The sequence below is a fragment of the Bubalus kerabau genome, chromosome 9 (genome assembly GCF_029407905.1).
Source record: "Bubalus kerabau isolate K-KA32 ecotype Philippines breed swamp buffalo chromosome 9, PCC_UOA_SB_1v2, whole genome shotgun sequence".
Classification (NCBI taxonomy): domain Eukaryota; kingdom Metazoa; phylum Chordata; class Mammalia; order Artiodactyla; family Bovidae; genus Bubalus; species Bubalus kerabau.
In genome coordinates, this window is record NC_073632.1 from 41,755,531 (window position 1) to 41,775,815 (window position 20,285).

Here is a 20,285-nt window from a genome sequence, read left to right on the forward strand (position 1 = left end):
GTTCAGTGATTAAGATGAAGTTATATGCTTTTGGCTGAGACATCAGAAATGCTATAGTCTTTTCATTACATGGTACTGTATGGCATATGGTATCTATTTTGTCCATTATAGTGGCACTGGCCTCTGTCACTTAAATAAGATGGTATCCACCAGATTTCTTCACTACTGTTTTTCCCTTTATAATTAGTGTTTTGTGAGAAAATAATACTTTTAGACTATGTAAAATACCATTCCTTAATCCACTTTCACCACTAGCTTTAGCATATTCTGATATTTATTGTCTGAATTAATAATAATCATCAATATTGTAGCCAATGATGACTTTCTAATACTATCACTTACACTATGTACCTTTTTTTTAATCTATTGATCTATCTACTTATTTAAGTGTGGACTTATGGATTGCTATTTTATTCAAAAAAGTTGTAATATGTTACTACAATTTATTTCAATGTTCAAATCATTCCAGGTTTAAACTGTAGGAGTCCCTTCAAGTGGCCTTCTGTGTCCTTTTGATATTTCTCTCTTCTTTGAGCCAGAGAAGGCAATGGCAACCCATTCCAGTACTCTTGCCTGGAAAACCCCATGGATGGAGGAGCCTGGTAGGCTGCAGTCCATGGGGTCGTGAAGAGTTGGACACGACTGAGCGACTTCACCTTCACTTTTCACTTTCATGCATTGGAGAAGGAAATGGCAACCCACTCCAGTGTTCTTGCCTGGAGAATCCCAGGGACAGGGGAGCCTGGTGGGCTGTCGTCTCTGGGGTTGCACAGAGTCGGACACGACTGAAGCGACTTAGCAGCAGCAGCTTCTTTGAGCTCTCAATATTTTCTGGGTTCATCTTGCTATTTTTTTTTTTTAGGCCCAGCCCTGGTATTAGTCATTTCTTCAAGAACCCATGACTCTACTTGATGAGAGTAGTGTTTAAAAACCAAGATTTGTGCATTCAGTGTGCTCATCTTGTTAGTATAGGTTTGTCACTGCTCTCAGGCCCTCTAAGAGGACACATACACACATACATGTACATTTACATATATATTTATTTCTATCTCTTTATGATGAAAGCCATGAGCTCACATTGATACCTTTACTTCTGATCTAGCACCATAAGATTATTTCGGCTTTTCTCCTTTCCAGACATATATCTCCATTTTCTAAGAATAAGAAGCTGGCTTCCATTATCACAACCTCCCTATGTATGACCGGTCTTCTGATTCAGCTAGACTGCTATCCTGTATTGGTTCCAATTCCTGCTCCAGCCTGCTTATCTGCTCTGCTCTAGTGGGTGTCATCATCAGTGTGGGCCCTGATCTGATCCCTCTGTTGCACTGTGTTCCCCTCTTCCTCAGATGCTGTCTTCAAGCTAGAGCCACAACCTCTTACTGAACCTCTCTTTTGTACCATCTTCCTTGTTTGAGCCTACCTGATGACTTTTTGACAAAAGAAAAAAGGCAGAAAAATAACACACTTTTTAAAAAGAAGAGGATGAGGAAGCTAAAATAATCTTTTTAAAACAAGTTTTCTTACAAGTTTTTAATTTCTTTTATAGAAAATCTGTTCTTTTTAATGAAAGTAGCAACAATAGCCCAGCAAAGAAAAACATGATCTTTAATACAAGTGAAATACTAAATGTTTTTCACTGCATGGACCCGTACACAAATTGATTATTGTAATGAACAATTAACTAGATTCTTGGTTCTGTGAGAGCAGAACTGTGTTCCATACATTATTAACATATTGCACAACACTCTAGCAGGTAACAGGCATTCAATAAATACTTGCTGAATTAAGTCCCGCCCATTCATGAAGAGATTAAACTAGTCAAATTCATTAACAAACTGACTAGTTCCAAATAGAGGATATAAAAGCTAAGTTTAAGGGTCAGATTCTCAGTATTTCAGCTATTCTGCAGAGTGGATTTGGTAGCTTTTCAATCCTTCCTGAAGTTTGTAACTCGAGATGTTTAGAAGACCATTACTCTAACTGCTAAACTTAAAACACAATCATATACTTATTAACCATAAATTATAGTTACATCAAAAGTTCCACCAATCTTCGATAGACTCCAGAATCAATGACTGCTTGAATTTTATCATTGGATCCATCAGAAAGATAAGAAAGGGCCCAACACACATCTGCTAATACATCTGGGTCACTGCTAAACAACAATCGTGACAGGACATTTAAGCAAGGTGAAACCTGGAAGGGAACAAAGAACCAGTTTTTTAAATTTTTCTCTATCCAAAACAGTTTCTTTAGGAAAATAATTTCTAAAATATTTAAATAAAAATATTTAATAAATATTTTAAATAAAAATAAAATATTTAAATTAAAATAATTTTAAACACAAAATTTAAGCTAGAAAAATATCAGAGAAATTAAGACATTCCACTGTTTTAAAACTATGATCATGAAAACTACATATAAACATGAAACTGATTATGATTCCTATTTATCTTATACTGAATAAGTTATTTGGCAAAGTTTGTAAAAATAATTATGTATTAGGGATCTCCTATGTCTGAGTCATATACACACACCCCCACAATGATTTAAAAAACAATGAAGTCCTACAGAGTTCTAGTTTTAAGAAAACAAAATAAAAATATTTTTGCCCCACTGTCTTCTCAGAAACTAGAAAAAGAAGAAATAGAAATACAAATTCCATCTTTGAGGGGTCCAGTAGACATTTATAATCCTGACTACAACTGGTGAGCTACAGAAACTGAACTTTGGGATACAGTTCATAGAAGAGACTGAAATGAAACACTGGACTGTAAACTAGAGAGATTAAGTAAAAGTTACATACTGATTGAATTGAAAACTTGCAGCCCTTTTCCAATTCCCAGGTCCTAGATCTCTAATGGTATTACCTACTCAACCTAATCTACCCACCTTCCAACAGGAGAGTAGAAAATCTGTTCCTAGAGAAACAAAACGGTTTCAGAAAACATACTGAAATTTGGAGTTCCTCAAAGAAAACATGGTTTTGCTACCCAATTAGTCTATAGTGAAGCTCATAAGACGATGAGCCTATATACCCATCTTTCAATCAGCTTCTTAGTGCCTGCCTCTGGAGTATTTCCAGAGTGTCCAGGATCACCAGCTGTATGAGAGCCTCTGCTACTGCTGCTGCTAAGTCGCTTCAGTCCTGTCCGACTCTGTGCGACCCCATAGACGGCAGCCCGACAGGCTTCCCCGTCCCTGGGATTCTCCAGGCAAGAACACTGGAGTGGGTTGCCATTTCCTTCTCCATGAGAGCCTCTAGTAGGGAAGAAATCAAAATAAACAGACCATAAACAAAATGAAGGAGACATCAGAAAAAAAGAAAAATTCAAAAATTACAAACCTACACAGATAAGACAGTTTGCTGAAATTATAAAAGAATAAAAATTTATATAAAGATGAGCAATCAAAGAACAAAAAATACTATTCCTGAAGATATAAAATACAATTGTAAAAATAAAATTTTAAAAACTTTGCATTATAAAAGAATTTCTCTCATAGAAAATCACAAAAAATTTACTTAACAAAAGTCTAATGAAAGAAAAAGACTCCTAACTTTGAGAATTTTATACTTTAGAGGAATAAAGATTTTTTTAAATATATAAAAATCAACAAATAGACACATATTATATTAAAAGGTATTGACAAAAAAGAGTAAAATGTGGAGGTCAGTGGCTAGGGATGGTATCAGATCAGATCAGTTGCTCAGTCGTGTCTGACTCTTGTGACCCCATGAATCGCAGCACGCCAGGCCTCCCTGTCCATCACCAACTCCTGGAGTTCACTCAAACTCATGTCCATCGAGTTGGTGATGCCATCCAGCCATCTCATCCTCTATCATCCCCTTCTCCTCCTGCCCCCAATCCCTCCCAGCATCAGGGTCTTTTTCAAAGAGTCAGTCTTCGCATGAGGTGGCCAAAGTATTGGAGTTTCAGCCTCAGCATCAGTCCTTCCAATGAATACCCAGGACTGGTCTCCTTTAGGATGGATCTCCTTGCAGTCCAAGGGACTTTCAAAAGTCTTCTCCAACACCACAGTTCAAAAGCATCAATTCTTCGGCACTCAGCTTTCTTCACAGTCCAATTCTCACATCCATACATGACCACTGGAAAAACCATAGCCTTGACTAGACGGACCTCTGTTGGCAAAGTAATGTCTCTACTTTTTAATGTGCTATCTAGGTTGGTCATAACTTTTCTTCCAAGGAGTAAGCATCTTTTAATCTCATGGCTGCTATCACCATCTGCAGTGATTTTGGAGCCTAAAAATAATAAAGTCTGACATTGTTTCCCCATTTATTTCCCATGAAGTGATGGGACCAGATGCCATGATCGTAGTTTTCTGAATGTTGAGTTTTAAGCCAACTTTTGCACTCTCCTCTTTCACTTTTATCAAGAGACTTTTTAGTTCCTCTTCACTTTCTGCCATAAGGGTGGTGTCATCTGCATATCTGAGGTAATTGATATTTCTCCCGGCAATCTTGATTCCAGCTTGTGATTCTTTCAGCCTAGCGTTTCTCATGATGTACTCTGCATATAAGTTAAATAAGCAGGGTGACAATATACAGCCTTGACATACTCCTTTTCCTATTTGGAACCAGTCTGTTGTTCCATGTCCAGTTCTAACTGTTGCTTCCTGACCTGCATATAGGTTTCTCAAGAGGCAGGTCAGGTGGTCTGGTATTCCCATCTCTTTCAGAAGTTTCCACAGTTTATGGTGATCCACACAGTCAAAGGCTATGGCATAGTCAATAAAGCAGAAATAGATGTTTTTCTGGAACTCTCTTGCTTTTTCGATGATCCAGTGGATGTTGGCAATTTGATCTCTGGTTCCTCTGCCTTTTCTAAAACCAGCTTGAACATCTGGAAGTTCACAGTTCACGTATTGCTGAAGCCTGGCTTGGAGAATTTTGAGCATTACTTTCCTAGTGTGTGAGATGAGTACAATTGTGCGGTAGTTTGAGCATTCTTTGGCATTGCCTTTCTTTGGGATTGGAATGAAAACTGACCTTTTCTAGTCCTGTGGCCACTGCTGAGTTTTCCAAAATTGTTGGCATATTGAGTGCAGCACTTTCACAGCATCATCTTCCAGGATTTGAAATAGCTCAACTGGAATTCCATCACCTGCACTAGCTTTGTTCGCAGTGATGCTTTCTAAGGCCCACTTGACTTCACATTCCAGGATGTCTGGCTCTAGGTGAGTGATCTCACCATTGTGATTATCTGGGTTGTGAAGACCTTTTTTGTACAGTTCTTCTGTGTATTCTTGCCACCTCTTCTTCATATCTTTTGCTTCTGTTAGGTCCATACCATTTCTGTCCTTTATTAAGCCCATCTTTGCATGAAATGTTCCCTTGGTATTTTTTAATTTTCTTGAAGAGATCTCTAGTCTTTCCCATTCTGTTGTTTTCCTCTATTTCTTTGCATTGATCGCTGAGGAAGGTTTTCTTATCTCTCCTTGCTATTTTTTGGAACTCTGCATTCAAATGGGAATATCTTTCCTTTTTGCCTTTGCTTTTCGCTTCCCTTCTTTTCACAGCTATTTGTAATGCCTCCCCAGACAGCCATTTTGCTTTTTTGCATTTCTTTTCCATGGGGATGGTCTTGATCCCTGTCTCCGGTATAATGTCACGAATCTCCGTCCATAATTCATCAGGTACTCTGTCTATCAGATCTAGTCTCTTAAATTTATTTCTCACTTCCACTGTATTTGCTGCTGCTAAGTCACTTCAATCATGTCCGACTCTGTGAGACCCCATAGACGGCAGCCCACCAGGCTCCCCCATCCCTGGGATTCTCCAGGCAAGAACACTGGAGTGGACTGCCATTTCCTTCTCCAGTGCATGAAAGTGAAAAAATAAAGTGACGTCGCTCAGTCATGTCCGACTCCTAGCGACCCCATGGACTGCAGCCCACCAGGCCCCTCCATCCATGGGATTTTCCAGGCAAGAGTACTGGAGTGGGTTGCCATTGCCTTCTCCTCCACTGTATTTAGGGGGTCTATAATGCCAAAACTCGGAGAAGGCAATGGCAACCCACTCCAGTACTCTTGCCTGGAAAATCCCATGGACAGAGGGGCCTGGTAGGCTGCAGTCCATGGGGTCGCTAGGAGTCGGACACGACTGAGCGACTTCACTTTCACTTTTCACTTTCATGCACTGGAGAAGGAAATGGCAACCTACTCCAGTGTTCTTGCCTGGAGAATCCCAGGGATGGGGAGCCTGGTGGGCTGCCGTCTATGGGGTCCCAGAGTCGGATACGACTGAAGCGATTTAGCAGCAGCAGCAGCAATGCCAAAACTATTTTCATTGTTATTATGTGTTAGCTTATACTAACACAATCAGCATTTTTTATTTTGTTGACATTTGCACTACAAGTATAAAAACAATGGTGGGTAGTAAAATTATCAGCACATTTACACAAATAAAGGCAGTGATACCAAAATGTACCACAGATTGCTGTAGTCTTGACATCCACATACTTATAGTTAATAGTTGGGAGGGAGAATAACCCCAAAGAAGCAGTAAATATTACTAATTTTATTAAACCTCAACTTCTGAATACATGTCTTTTGAATATTGTGAGATAAAATGGAAAGTACACATCAAGCACTTCTGCATATCAAAAAACTATGATGATTATCTCCAGAAAATATATGCATTTGAGTTACAAGCTCAATTTGCTATTTTATTTTCCCTATAGTAATACCATTTTTACTTAAAAGACTGACTCTTAATTGTTATTCAGTCAAATATTTCTCAGACTTTTTTATTTCGGAAAATAAAACAAGTGAGCCTTTTCATTATGCATCTTTTGATTTTATGTATGTGCAAACACTGTCCAGTTAATTAAAAAATAATTACTAAAAAGAGAACAGTCCCTTCAATCTCTAAAAATCTATTATAAGGAGACTTTAAAATTTTTGTACATAGATTCCTTAATTTGTGTACTTTACAAATACCTTACTAAAGTTTGGAGGAGGATTTTTGCCTCTACATAAATTTGAGAGGGCCCATACAGCATTTCTGGTTGTTGTAAGTCTGTTTGAATTTGTTAGTAACCTGCCAAGAAAAAGAAAAAAGGAACTGTCACTTTATATTCATTTTTCCTTTTCAGCTAGCTTCTACTATCATAACACAAAAATTCTTAATATATCTTATAAGGAATCAAACTGATGTGGTAAAAGGAAAAGTGAGTTTTAAAGATTCATTATATTTCCAGAAAAAAAGAAAAACATTCAAAATAAAGAGTGCCATGGGAAATTGAGTTATTTCTACATATTTTAAAAAGAATCCAGAGGGATGGGATGGGGAGGGAGGTGGGAGGGGGGGGTTCAGGATGGGGAACACATGTACACAAGTGGTGGATTCATGTCAATGTATGGCAAAACCAATATAATGTTGTAAAGTAATTTAGCCTCCAATTAAAATAAATAAATTTATATTAAAAACAAAAGCAAAACCAAAAAAAATTAAAAGAGTACATTATTAGATTACTTGTTTTTTACCATGAAAATAATACACAATACAAATTCATTAAGTAAGGAATACAGAGTCAAATTGAATGAAGATCAGATATTAAGAAAAAATAGTTTTTGTTTTATTTTTAACAGACTGTCTGTCTTAGTATTTCCATCTGCAGCCTGCTAGCAAACTGCAAGAAGTACAGAGAACCTAGATTCAGGAAAAATTCTTATTCTAGAGTGACTTCAGCAAAAATGGTACAGAAGATAACCCTGGAGGCCTATCCTTCCCCAAAACACCAATTTTTGCAAACTCTGTTAGTATTAGCTTAATTAGAACTGTCCAAGATAGTAAATGTTCATAGTAAGGAAGTAAACTTTTAATCAGGAAGGGGCTGAAATGTGGAAGGAGAGCTTTCTGGCAATATAACTTACCTTTTTGTCCAATCCCCTCCCTAGCCTGGAAGCAGCCTTGAAGACAAAAGCTGGAGTTCCCACTGTGAGTTCTGTTTCCAAAAGGGTCTATGGAGACTTGTTTCCAAGTAATTATTGTATTTCTCTGTTTTAACCTATCTGGGTACTCCCTGAAAGATTGATGAAGGGGGCTTGCCTTTGTTTTGCCTAACTGGGAGTTCTCTCATTATGATCAATAGCTGATTTGTCATCAAAAATCATGGAGAACAGAGGCAATAATATACTTAAACTGCTGAAAGAAAACTATCAAACAAGAATTCTATATCCAGCAATATTACCCTTCAAAAATGAAGGAACAACAAAAGCTGAGAAAATTCCATCATTAGTATATTCACTTTATAAAAATAACTAAAATAACTAAAATGTCCTGAAATAAGATAGTTGGTGATGGACAGGGAGGCCTGGCGTGCTGAGATTCATGGGGTCGCAAAGAGTCAGACACGACTGAGCGACTGATCTGATCTGATCTGAATAACTCAGGGCTGTGTGAAGAAATAACAACATTAAAAATAACTATACAGGTAATTATAAAAGACAATATTATTTCATTTTTGGTTTATAATTTCTTCTATGATTTAAAAAATATACATTTACAGCAGTAGTTACAAATCTATGTTAACAGGCACACAATGTAAAACAATGTAATCTGTAATAACAGTAACTTATTGTAAGAGATATAAGGGAGCAGAGCTTTTGTATCATACTGAGACTATGCTATGCTAAGTCACTTCAGTCGTGTCCCACTCTGTGCGACCCCATAGATGGCAGCTCACCAGGCTCCCGCGTCCCTGGGATTCTCCAGGCAAGAACACTGGAGTGGGTTGCCATTTCCTTCTCCAATGCATGAAAGTGAAAAGTGAAAGTGAAGTCGCTCAGTCGTGTCCGACTCTAAGCAACCCCATGGATTGCAGCCTAACAGGCTCCTCCATCCATGGGATTTTCCAAGCAAGAGTACTGGAGTGGGGTGCCATTGCCTTCTCCGCATACTAAGACTAAAGTCGTATAAATTCAAAGTTATTTTAAATTTAAGATGTTCATTGTACTCCTTAGATTTAAAAAATACAACCAAAAAATATACTAAAAAAGAAATGAGAAGGGAATAAATACAGTATATTATTTTTAAAAAGTCAATAAATGCAAAAGAAGGCAAGAAGGAAGGAAGTGAGAAACAAAAAAGGTTTAAGGCATAAGACACATAGAAAACAACAAAAAGGCAGAAGTACTTTCCCATGAGTAGTTACACTGAATGTAAACAGACTGAACTCTTGAATTAGAATTAAAAGGCAGTGACTAGCAGCATGCATTAAAAAACAAATAAAAAAAACAATAATTCATGAGCCATCTGTAATGCATTCTACAAGACACTCATTTTAGATTAAAAGATACAAACAGGTTGAAAGTGAAAGGATGGAAAAAATATTCCCTGCAAATAATAACCCAAAGAGAGCCAGGGTAGCTATATTAATATTAGAAAAATAGACTTAAGAGGAAAATTGCTTAAGAGATAAAGAATAACATTACATGCTGATAAGAATGACAATCCATCATGACGTTTTAACATTTAGCAACAAAGCAAATTGTACAGAGCAAAAACTGACAGAATTGAAGGGAGAAATAGACAGCTGTACTATCACAAAGGCCTTAATATAGTTTTCAGTAATAGCTAGAACACTTAAACAGAAGATCAGTAAGAAAAATAGTGGACTTGATCAACACTATAAATCAACTAATAGTTAGACACCTAACAGTCTATGGGGACACAATGAGGTGGACATGACCAAGCACAGCACATACAACACTCTTCTCATTAACAGCAGAACATACATTCTTTTCAAGTGCACATGGGATATTCTCCAGGATATACCATATATTAGACCACAAGGTAAATCTGATATATTTTTAAAGATTGAAATCATACAGAGTACAACGGAATGAAGCTAAAAATCACTAAAAGAAGAAAAACTGGAAAATTCACAAATATGTGGAAATTAAGTAACATAATTTTAGACAACCAATAAGTCAAAAAAGTCACCAGGAAATGAGGAAATATTTCAGAATAAATGAAAATGAAAACCCAACATACTAAAACTTACAGAATTCACCGAAAGCTCACAGAGAAAATTATAACTGAAAACACTTACATTAAACAAGATATCAAATAAAGAACATAAAGCTTCATCTTAATTAAGAAACTAAAAAATCTGCATCAAATTAAACCTCAAGCTAGAAGAAAGAAGGCAATAATAAAGAGCAGAGATAAATAAAACAGAGAAGAGAAAAACACTAGAGAAAATGAACTCCATCAAGAGTTGATTCTTTGAAAGAAAAATCAACAGAATAAACATTTACCCAGACTGACAAAGAATAAAAGACTTAAATCAGGAATGAGAGTTAGGGATATTACTACTTATCTTTCAGAAACACAAGTAATTATAAGAGAATACTATGAACTATAAGCCAACAAATTGGATAATGCAAAGAAAATGAACAATTTCTCAGAAACACATAAACTACCAAACTGATTAAAGAAGAAACAGAAAATCTAAATAGATATATAACAATTAAAGATACTGAATGAGTAATCAAAACCCTCCTAATAAAGAAAAGTCAAACAAGAAACGATTTCACTGGTAAATTCTACTAAACATTATAGAAGAATTAAATCCTTCTCAAACTCTTCTAGGAAATAAAAGAGAACATTCCTACCTTATTTTATGATGCCAGCATTACCCTGATACCAAAGCCAAAGACATGACAAGAGTGTGTGTGTGTGTGTGTGTGTGTGTATTACTAACAGATACAAAAAAATCTTCAACACAATTCTAGGAAACTGAATCCAGGAACATATTAGAAGAATTATACACTATGAACTACTGAGATTTATCCCGGGAATGCAAAGATGGTTCAATGAACAAAGACCAAACAATATATTCACCACATTAATAGCATAAAGGAAAACAAAACAAAACAAAACAAAATGTGTTCATGTCGACTGATGCAGAAAAAGCATTTAACAGATCCCAACACCTCTTCATGATAAAATCACTCAACAACCTAGGACAAGGAAACCATCACAATAAGATAAAGGATATTTATGAAAAACCCACAGCTAACATTATTCTCAATGGTGAATGAGTGATAAAAAACATAATGTCGCCACTTTTATGCAACATTATGGTGGCTCACTGGGTAAAGAATCTGCCTGCAGATTCAACTCACACATGGATGGTCAACTCCTTTTCACCAAAGGTATCAAGATCATTCAACAAGGAGAGAATAGCCTCCAAGCAACCATTCCGGAACAAGTGGATGTCCACATGTATCTCAATTAGAGTCACACAAAAAATTAGCTCAAGATGGACCAAAAATGCAAATATAAGAGGTAAAACTCTTAGAAGAAAACATAGTGTTTCATGACCTTAAATTTGGCAATAGTTTTTTACATATGACACTGAAAACATAACAAAAGAAAAAATAGATACTACTGGACTTCAAATTCAGAAATTATGTGAATCAAAGAAATTATCAAGAGAGTGAAAAGAAAACCCACAGAATGCAAAAGATCTTCTAAAATCATCTATCTGATAAGAATCTATCCAGAACACATGAAGAATTCTTACAACTCAACAACAAAATGACAACTGAATTTAAAAATATGCAAAGGACTTAGATATTTCTCCAAAGAAGATACACAAATAGCGAACAAATGTATGAAAAGATATGCAATGTCATTAGGAAATGTAAATCAAAGCAAAATTAAATACCACCTCATACCCACTAGGATGGCTTCAATCAGAATAACGGACAACAGAAGATGGCAGAGAAATAGGATGGGGAGACCACTTTCTCCCCCATAAATTCATCAAAAGATCCTTTGAATGTTGTGCAACTTCCACAAAACAACTTCTGAATGCTGGCAGAGGACACTAGGCACCCAGAAAGGCAATCCATTCTCTTTGAAAGGAGGTAGGATAAAGCATAAAAGAAAAAAAGAGAGAAGATTTAGGGATGGATATCCGTCCTGGGGGGGGAGTTGTGAAGGAGGAGAAGTTGCCACAGTAGGAAACCCTCTCAGAGGCAGGTCTGTGGGGAGTTTTGGAATCTCAGAGGGCAACATAACCGGGAGGAAAAAAAACAAAAACCAAAAAACCACAAATTATGCGCCTAACCACCACTGCCAGTGGAGAAGTAGCCCAGGGGCTTGCTGAGGCTGGGCTATATCATCAGACCGGGCCTGAATGCCCTGAGGACAATCTGAAGGATCTAACATGAGATAGCAACCAAAACTGTGGGATCTCCAGAGAGACAAAAAAAAAGGAACTTTCCCAAGAGGGGCTCTAAGGCCTACCTCCTAGACAGCTGCAAACAGGACCCTCCCCACCCCTACCCAGCCTGGAGGTGGAGAGGCAGCCAGACGGCAAGGGGCAGCCCCAGAGACCAACATTTCAGCATCTTCCACCAAACTGAGCAGGCACCCAGTTGCTAACCATGTCTTCCTGGGATCCTGGGTGGTTGACATCCGCCAGGAGGGTTGCAGCCTGAGATCAACTCCCCAGAGGAGACACATGACACCTGAAATGGTGCCATTGCAGCGCACCCAAAACACCAAGCACCTGGGACCAGGGAGGTGATTCAGACACACGCACGGCCAATTTGGGACAGTGTGCTCGCCAAGCACCTGGTCACCTGAGCTGCTCGGACCTGGGAAGGGCACAAAACGCATGCCCAACTGGGTCTGTGCCCTTGTGGAGTACCAAAGAACCTACATGGTTTAGACCTGGGAAGTGCATGAAATGCAGGGTCCACTTGGGACAGTGACCTTGCAGACTGCCCTGGAGCCTGAGCAGTGTAGACCCATGAAGCACATGCTGCTTTGGGTTGTGGCAAGCTCAGTGTGGTCCATACGCTGAGACCACTCCCCCAACACCAGATATCTGTTTGCAGTGTCCCTTCCTCCCTACAACTGAACAAGTAAGCCTAAATAAGTGACCACCTTCGCCCCCTAGTGTTAGGGCAAAAATTAGACACTAAAGAGACTTGCAAACAAAGGAAGCCAAAATAAACAAAGAGGGAACCGCTCTGTAAGTGACAGGTGCAACAGATTAAAACCCTGTTCAGTTCAGTTCAGTCGCTCAGTCGTGTCCAACTCTTTGCGACCCCATGAATCGCAGCACGCCAGGCCTCCCTGTCCATCACCAACTCCCGGAGTTCACTCAGACTCACGTCCATCGAGTCAGTGATGCCACCCAGCCATCTCATCCTCTGTCATCCCCTTCTCCTCCTGCCCCCAATCCCTCCCAGCATCAGAGTCTTTTCCAATGAGTCAACTCTTCGCATGAGGTGGCCATAGTACTGGAGTTCCGGCTTTAGCATCATTCCTTCCAAAGAAATCTCAGGGCTGATTTCCTCCAGAAACCCTGTAGTTAACATTAACTGTGCATTGGAGGGGGCCTATAGACCTTGAGAATAAGTTGACCTTGAGTAAAAGCTGGAACGAGGAACTATCTGAAACTGAACTGACCCACACTGCCCACAACAGCTCCAGAGAAATTCCTAGATATATTTTTACTATTATCACTTTTTAATTTTTTTCAAGTTCTTTATTACACCTTTAATTTTCATTTTTATAACCTACCATTACCTTGCAAAAAAAAGACCTTATTTTTAAAGCAAATTTCACATATATATATTTCTTTTAAAATTTCTGTGATTGATTTTGTTTTGTAATTTTTATATTACATTTTTGAGAGTCTAACCTCTATTCTAGATTTTTAATCTTTGCATTTTGGTATTTGTTAATCAATTTTGTACATTTAAGAATTTAATCTTCAGTATCCATTTTCACTTAGGGATGTAATTACTGGCTTGACTGCTCTCTCCCGTTTTGACTCTCCCTTTTCACTCCTGGGTCACCTCAATCTCCTTACTCCCTCTCCTCTTCTTTACTTTGTGAATCTCTCTGGGTGTTCTGGGCTGTGGAGAACACTTGGGGAACTGATTACTGGCTAGATTGGTTTCTCCCATTTTGACTCCCCATCTTCTCCTCCTGGTCACCTCTATCTCCCTCCCTCTTCTCTTCTCTATGTAACTCTGTGAATCTCTCTGGGTGTTCTGGATTGTGGAGAGCACTTAGGGAATTGATTACTAGCTAGATTGCTCACTCCCTTTTTGACTCCCCCTCTAATTTTCCTAGTCACCTCTATCTCCCTCCTACTTCTTCTCTTCTCTATGTAACTCTGAATCTCTTTGGGTGTTCCTTGCTGTGGAGAATTGTTTCACCATTAACCTAAATGTTTTATCATCTGTGCTTTATGGATGGAGAATCTTGAGGCTACTGTAAGAGAAGGACTGAAAGCCAGAGGCAGGAGGCTTAACTCTAAAACTTAAGAACATCAGAGAACTCCTGATTTCAGGGAACATTTATAGACAACAGCTCACCCAAAAGTCTCCATACCTACACTGAAACCAAGTTCCACCCAAGGGTCAACAAGTTCCAGGGCAAGACATACAGTGATAATTCTCCAGCAAAGCAGGAACAAAGCCCTGAGCATTAAAAAACAGGCTGCCCAAAGCCATGCCAAACCCATAGATACCCTAAAACTCACTACTGGACACTTCATTGCACTCCAGGGAGAAAAGATTCAGCTCCACCCACCAGAACACAGATATAAGCTCCCCCAACATGGAAACCTTGACAAGCCACTAGCCCAACCCCACCCACAGGAAGCAGACTTCACAATAAAGAGGAACCATGAACTTCTAGCCTACAGAATGGGCACCCCAAACACAGCAATCTAAACAAAATGAAAAGGCAGAGAAATATTCAGCAGGTAAAGGAACAAGATAAATACCCACCAAACAAACAAAAGAGGAGGAAACAAGGAGTCTACCTGAAAAAGAATTCAGAATAAATGATATTAAAGATGATCCAAAATCTTGAAAACAAAATGGAGTTACAGATAAACAGACTACGGACAAGGATTGAGAAGATGCAAGAAATGTTTAACAAGGACCTAGAAGAAATTAAGAAGAGTCAATCAATAATGAATAATGTAATACTGAAACCAAAAGCACTCTGGAGGGAACCAACAGTAGAATAACTGAGGCAGAAGAGAGAATAAGTGAGGTAAAACATAGAATTGTGGAAAAATGAAGCAGAGAGGAAAAAAGGAAAAAGAATTAAAAGAAATTAGGACAACCTCAGAGACCTCTGGGACAATGTTAAACGCACCAGCATTCAAATCACAGGTATCCCAGAAAACAAAGACAAAAAGAAAGGGCATGAAAAAATACTTCAGGCGATAATAGTTGAAAACTTCCCTAAAATAGGGAAGGAAATAGGCACCCAAGTCCAAGAAAGCCAGAGAGTCCCAAACAGGATAAACCCAAGGCGAAACATCCCAAGATACATACTAATTAAACTAATGAAGATCAAACACCAACAATAACTATTAAAAGCAGCAAGGGAAAAGCAACTAGTAACCCACAAGGGGATCCACATAAGGCTAACAGCTGATCCTTCAACAGAAACTCTTCAGGGCAGAAGGGCATTGGCAGGACATACTGAAAGTGATGAAAGTGATGAACCAGTGATGAAAGAGAAAAAGCCAGATTACTGTACCCAGCAAGGATCTCATTCAGATATGAAGGAGAAATCAAAAGCTTTACAGGCAAGCAAAATCTGAGAGAATTCAGCACCACCAAACCAATTCTTCAACAAATGCTAAAGGATGTTCTCTAGACAGGAAACCCAGAAAAGGTTTATAAAATCAAACCCAAAACAACAAAATGGCAACAGGATCAAACTTATCAATAATTACCTTAAATGTAAATGGGTTGAATGCTCCAACCAAAAGACAAAGACTGGCTAAATGGATACAAAAACAAGACCACTATAAATGCTGTCTACAAGAAACCCCCACCTCAAACCAAGGGTCACATACAGACTGAAAGTGAAGGGCTGGAAAAAGATATTCCATGCAAATGGAGACCAAAAGAAAGCAGGAGTAGTAATACTCATATCAGATAAAATAGACTTTGAAATAAAGACCATGAAAAGAGACAAAGAAGGACACTACATAATGATCAAAGGATCAATCCAAGAAGAAGATATAACAATCAAATATATATGAACCCAACATACGAGCACCTCAACATGTAAGGCAAATGCTAACAAGTATGAAAGGGAAAATTAACAGTAATACAATAATAGTGGAAGACTTTAATACCCCACTCACACCTATGGATAGATCAACCAAACAGAAAATTAGCAAGGAAGCACAAGTTTTAAATGATACAATGGACCAGTTAGACCTAATTGATATCTATAGCACATTTCACCATAAAACAATGAATTTCACCTTTTTCTCAAGTGCACACAGAACATTGTCCAGGATAGATCACATCCTGGGCCATAAATCTAGCCTTGGTAAATTCAAAAAAACTGAAATCATTTCAAGCATCTTTTCTGATCACAATGCAGTAAGATTAGATGTCAACTACAGGGAAAAAAAAAACTATTAAAAATACAAACATATGGAGGCTAAACAATACGCTTCTGAATAAACAACAGATCACAGAAGAAATAAAAAAGGAAATCAAAATATGCATAGAAATGAATGAAAATGAAAACACGACAACCCCAAACCTCTGGGATTCAGTGAAAGCAGTGCTAAGGGGAAGGTTCATAGCAATACAAGTTTACCTCAGGAAACAACAGAAAAATCAAATAACAACCTAACTTTTTACCTAAAGTAACTAGAAAAAGAAGAAACAAAGGACCCCAAAGTTAGGAAAGAAATCACAAAAATCAGAGCAGAAATATATGAAAAAGAAACAAAGGAGATACAGCAAAAATCAACAAAACTAAAAGGTGGTTCTTTGAGTAGATAAATAAAATAGACAAACCATTAGCCAGACTCATCAAGAAAAAAAGGGAGAAGAATCCAATCAATAAAATTAGAAATGAAAATGGAGAAATCACAACAGACAACACAGAAATACAAAGGATCATAAGAGACTACTATCAGCAACTGTATGCCAATAAAATGGACAACTTGGAAGAAATGGATGAATTCTTAGAAAAATATAACCTTCCAAAACTGAACCAGGGAGAAACAGAAAATCTTAACAGACCCATCACAAGCATGGAAATCGAAACTGTAATCAAATATCTGCCAACAAACAAAAGTCCAGGACCAGATGGCTTCACAGGTGAATTCAACCAAAAATTTAGAGAAGCACTAACACCTATGCTACTCAAACTCTTGCAGAAAACTGCAAAGGTAAACTCCCAAACTCATTCTATGAGGCCACCATCACCCTAATACCAAAACCAGACAAAGATGCCACACAAAAAAGAAATCTACAGGCCAATATCAATGATGAACATAGATGCAAAACTCCTCAAGAAAATTCTAGCAAGCAGAATCCAACAACATATTAAAAAGATCACAAATCATGACCAAGTGGGCTTTATCCTAGGGATGCAAGGATTCTTCAATATTTGTAAATCAATGTGATATTCCACATTAACAAATTGAAAGAAAAGCCATATGATTATCTCAATAGATGCAGAGAAAGCCTTTGACAAAATTAAAAAACCCATTTATGATAAAAACTCTCCAGAAAGCAGGCATAGAAGGAACATACCTCAACATAATAAAAGCCATATAGGATAAACCCACAGCAAACATTATCCTCAATGGCAAATAATTGAAAGCATTGCCCCTAAAGTAAGGAATTAGACAAGGGTACCCACTCTCACCACTACTATTCAATATAGCTTTGGAAGTTTTAGCCACAGCAATCAGAGAAAAAAAAGAAAAAAAAAAAGGAATCTAGATGGGAAAAGAAGTAAAACTTACTGTTTGCATATGACATGATCCTCTACATAGAAAACCCTAAAGACACAACAAGAAAATTACTAGAGCTAATCAATGAATATAATAAAGTTGCAGGATATAAAATTAATACACAGAAATCCCTTGCATTCCTATACACTGAGAAAACAAAGAGAAATTAAGGAAACAATCCCATTCACCACTGCCAACAAAAAGAATAAAATACTTAGGAAAACCTCGAATAGCCAAAGCAATCTTGAGAAAGAAGAATGGAACTGGAGGAATCAACCTGCCTGACTTCAGACTATACTACAAAGCTACAGTCATCAAGACAGTTTGGCACTGGCACAAAGACAGAAATATAGATCAATGGAACAAGACAGAAAGCCCAATAAATCCACAAACCTATAGACACCTTCGGAGAAGGCAATGGCAACCCACTCCAGTACTCTTGCCTGGAAAATCCCATGGATGGAGGAGCCTGGTAGGCTGCAGTCCATGGGGTCGCTAAGAGTCGGACATGACTGAGTGACTTCCCTTTCACTTTTCACTTTCATGCACTGGAGAAGGAAATGGCAACGCACTCCAGTGTTCGTGCCTGGAGAATCCCAGGGACGGGGAGCCTGGTGGGCTTCCATCTATGGGGTCACACAGAGTCAGACACAACTGAAGTGACTTAGCAGCAGCAGCAGCATGGAAACCTTATCTTTGACAAAGGAAGCAAAAATATACAATGGAGAAAGACAATCTCTTTAACAAGTGGTGCTGGGAAGACTGGTCATCCGCTTGTAAAAGAATGAAACTAGAACACTTTCTAACACTGTACACAAAAATAAACTCAAAATGAATTAAAGATCTAAATGTAAGATCAGAAACTATAAAACTCCTAGAGTAAAACACAGGCAAAACACTCTCTACATAAATCACAGCAGGATCCTCTATGACCCACCTCCCAGAGTAATGGAAATAAAAGAAAAAATAAAACAAATGGGACCAAATTAAACTTAAAAACTTTTGCACAACAAAGGAAACTATAAGCAAAGTGAAAAGCCAGCTTTCAGAATGGAAGAAAATAATAGCAAATGAAGCAAATGACAAAGAATTAATCACAAAAATATACAAGCAGCTCATGCAGTTCAATACCAGAAAAATAAATGATCCAATCAAAAAACGGGCCAAAAAACTAAACAGACATTTCTCCAAAGAAGACATACAGATGGCTAACAAACACATGAAAAGATGCTCAACATCACTCATTATCAGAGAAATGCAAATCAAAACCACAATGAGGTCCTATCTGATGCAGGTCAGAATGGCTGCTATCAAAAAGTCTAAAAACAGTAAATGCTGGAGAGGATGTGTAGAAAAGGGAACCCTCTAACACTGTTGGTGAGAATGCAAACTAGTACAACTACTATGGAGAACAGTGTGGAGATTCCTTAAAAAATAGGAAACAGAATTGCCACACGACCCAGCAATCCCACTGCTTGGCATACACACCAAGGAAACCAGAACTGAAAGAGACACGTGTACCCCAGTGTTCACTGCAGCACTATTTATAATAGCCACAACATGGGAGCAACCTAGATATCCATCGGCAGATGAATGGATAAGAAAGTTGTGGTGCATATACACAATGGAATATTACTCAGCTATTAAAAAGAACACTTTAGAGTCAGTTCTAATGAGGTGGATGAAACTGGAGCCTATTATACACCGTGAAGTAAGTCAGAAAGAAAAACACCAATACAGTATATTAATGCATATATGTGGAATTTAGAAAGATGGTAACAATGACCCTATATATGAGACAGCAAAAGAGACACAGATATAAAGAACAGACTTTTGGACTCTGTGGGAGAAGGTGAAGGTGGGATGATTTGAGAGAAAAGCATTGAAACATGTATATTACCATATGTGAAATAGATGACCAGTCCAAGTTCAATGCCTGAAACAGGGCAATCAAAGCTGGTGCACTGGGACAACCCAGAGGGATGGGATGGGGAGGGAGGTGGGAGAGGGGTTTGGGTCAGGGGGGGACACACGTACACCCATGGCTGATTCATGTCAATGTATGGCAAAAATCACCACAATACTGTAAAGTAATTAGCTTCCATTAAAATAAATAAATCAATTTAAAAAAAAAAGAATAACAGACAACTGTTGGTAAGAAACTGGAGCTCTCACACATTGCTGGTAGAAACAGAATGGTGCAGCTACTATGGAAAAAGTCTGGTGGTAAAAGGTAAAGACAGCATTAGCAAATTACCCAGAAATTCCACTGGTAGGTATATACCTAAAAAGAATTGAAAACACTGGTGTTCAAACAAAAACCTGCACACAAATGTTCACAGGAGTACTGCATATATACAGTAGCCAAAAGGTGGAAATAACCCAAATGACCATCAAGTGATGAATGTACCACAAAATGTGGTATATCCATATAATGGAATATTATTTAATTATAAGAAGAATGAAGTATTGATACATTCTAAGATATGA

The 20,285-nt window shown here is 38.0% G+C and overlaps 1 protein-coding gene across 1 annotated transcript in view; it reads right to left on the reverse strand.

The window, feature by feature from the left end:
- The window catches only part of KPNA5 (karyopherin subunit alpha 5), a 48,841-nt gene that overhangs the window by 9,915 nt on the left and 18,641 nt on the right, over nucleotides 1-20,285 (reverse strand). Inside the window, exons 8-9 of the mRNA XM_055535106.1 lie at nucleotides 6,967-7,066; nucleotides 2,036-2,199 (exon numbers count right to left, since the gene is read on the reverse strand). Coding sequence (XP_055391081.1) covers nucleotides 2,036-2,199; nucleotides 6,967-7,066 — 264 coding nt within the window. The remainder of the gene's footprint in view (nucleotides 1-2,035; nucleotides 2,200-6,966; nucleotides 7,067-20,285) is intronic.